The 1,855-nt window shown below is 60.8% G+C and overlaps 1 protein-coding gene across 1 annotated transcript in view; it reads left to right on the top strand.

Moving 5' to 3' along the window:
• The window catches only part of GLT1D1 (glycosyltransferase 1 domain containing 1), a 61,174-nt gene extending 59,614 nt beyond the window's left edge, over positions 1-1,560 (top strand). The window contains exon 9 of the mRNA XM_023524267.1: positions 1,513-1,560. Coding sequence (XP_023380035.1) covers positions 1,513-1,560 — 48 coding nt within the window. The remainder of the gene's footprint in view (positions 1-1,512) is intronic.
• Positions 1,561-1,855: the final 295 nt, after the last annotated feature.

Genomic DNA, 1,855 nt, shown 5'->3' with positions numbered 1-1,855 from the left:
CCTGTGCGTGAACAGCGTGGCGATTTGGTTTCTGGTCGGGAACCGGGCGGGTCCCTCTGACACAGTGTGTAGCTTCAGGCGTTCGAGCGTCTCTGTCCTTACCTCTCGAATCCGGAGGCCCGAGAGGAGCGGCGTGTGTCTGGGCACGTGCACGTGCGAGGCGAAGCTTCCAGGCGTGTCTGGGCTGGCGGCGCGACCCCAGCACCCGCGCCTCTCACAGGCTGCGAACTCTGTCTCCTGCCGCTGCTCGTGTGTAAGTTGCCGTGTCAGAGCTCAGGTGTGAGCACGAACTGCGTTTTCCCTCATCTGCTCCCCCAGTGCCCCCGAGGTGCTGTTAGGTTTCTCGGTTTACAGATGAGGGGCCCCCGCCGTGAGTGGCACGGGGCGGGGCGGGACCGACCCCGGTGTCCGTGTCCAGGGCCCCTCGCGGTCTGTGCCACCGCGGCTTCTGGCCTCTGCGCCTCCACGTAGGAGTCGGCCGAAGAAGCAGATGGAATGGAAAATGCTGTCATCGCGGACCAGCTTGAAAACATCACTGTTAATTTTCACACTAATTCCAAAAAAACATATTATCAGCAGAGATACAATGGGATGAACACAATGCCTGATCCAAAGGACAGATTCCTCCCAGATTACTCCAGAATGAGGAGTAAAATCCACGTTCAGGGAGATGAGGCTGTGAGTAATGAAAAAGTTGCACTTGGCTTTTTTTTTTGTAATTGACATGTAATGTACATGCCATAAACATCACCATTTAAAGCATGTAATCCAGTGGCCTTCTAGTGTATTTGCAGAGCTTTGCCACCGTCACCCCTACCCACTTCTGGAACATGTTCATCACCACACCCATCAGCGGCCGCTCCCCGCTCCCTCCTGCCCCAGCCCCGGGCACCCACAAACCTCCTTCCCGTCTCTGTGGATTTGCCTCATCCTGACATTCCATGTAAATGGGGTCCCCTCGCACGGGGTCCTCCCGTGTCTGGCTTCTCTCAGCACCGTGTTCCCGGGGCCCATCCGTGCTGTAGCGTGCGTCAGAGCCTCGTCCCCTCTATGGCCGAGCCGTGTGGTCCCCTGGCGTGGCTGGGCCTCCCCTTATCCCATCACCAGCTGGTGGACATGTCCTTGGCTTTAGAAGTGCGTTTCTAGGGAAGGCTCCGCATTAAAAATAAAATTCGAACTTTGTCTCAGATCCACGAAGGGGTTCGGCCGGGTCCACCTCAGGGTGTCACAGCGAAATCCTCATGGGGGATCGGGCAGAGCTCCCCCCGGGGCCATGAACGCTTCTGACCCGAGGCCCGGAATTGGGGGGCTTGGGGGTCTGGCCCCGTGGCACCCCGCTTCCCCACGCTCCGGCCCGACAGGCCAACCGAACAGCAGTGCACGTGCCCTTCTGAGCCTGCTCTCGGGTCCTCCTCTCGTCCTGCGCGGCGGGGACCCCCGCTCTGCCGCCGTTCCCCGGTGACTCAGGCTCACCCCGCGCTCACCCGGGACCCTGTCCTCGTCTCCTTCCAGGTCGATCCCGTGTTCACCCGGGAAGTGAAGGCCGGAGTGAGGAGGTAAGCAGAGGCGGTGGGCGGGCCTGGGGGAGGTCCCGGTGCCCAGGTCCCTGCAGTGGTCACCGTGTCCCGGGCTCCGTTCCCAGCGCCTCGCAGATGACTCCTCACCTGGCCCGCCGGTGCCGCTCTGAGGGCCTAGGTGCCACGCGTCCCCATTCACAGGCGGGAAATGGGGAGCGTAAGCCATCCCTGGCGGGTGTCGGTGACGCCTGTGGGATGTCCAGCCTCGCTAGCTCGGGGACGTGCCTCAGGATGGTGTTCGCTGGTCACATTGGCAAAAACCAAAAAGACTTGAAATA

This window comes from Pteropus vampyrus, unplaced genomic scaffold (assembly GCF_000151845.1).
Source record: "Pteropus vampyrus isolate Shadow unplaced genomic scaffold, Pvam_2.0 Scaffold457, whole genome shotgun sequence".
Lineage (NCBI taxonomy): Eukaryota > Metazoa > Chordata > Mammalia > Chiroptera > Pteropodidae > Pteropus > Pteropus vampyrus.
This window is presented reverse-complemented; position numbering and strand designations above follow the sequence as displayed.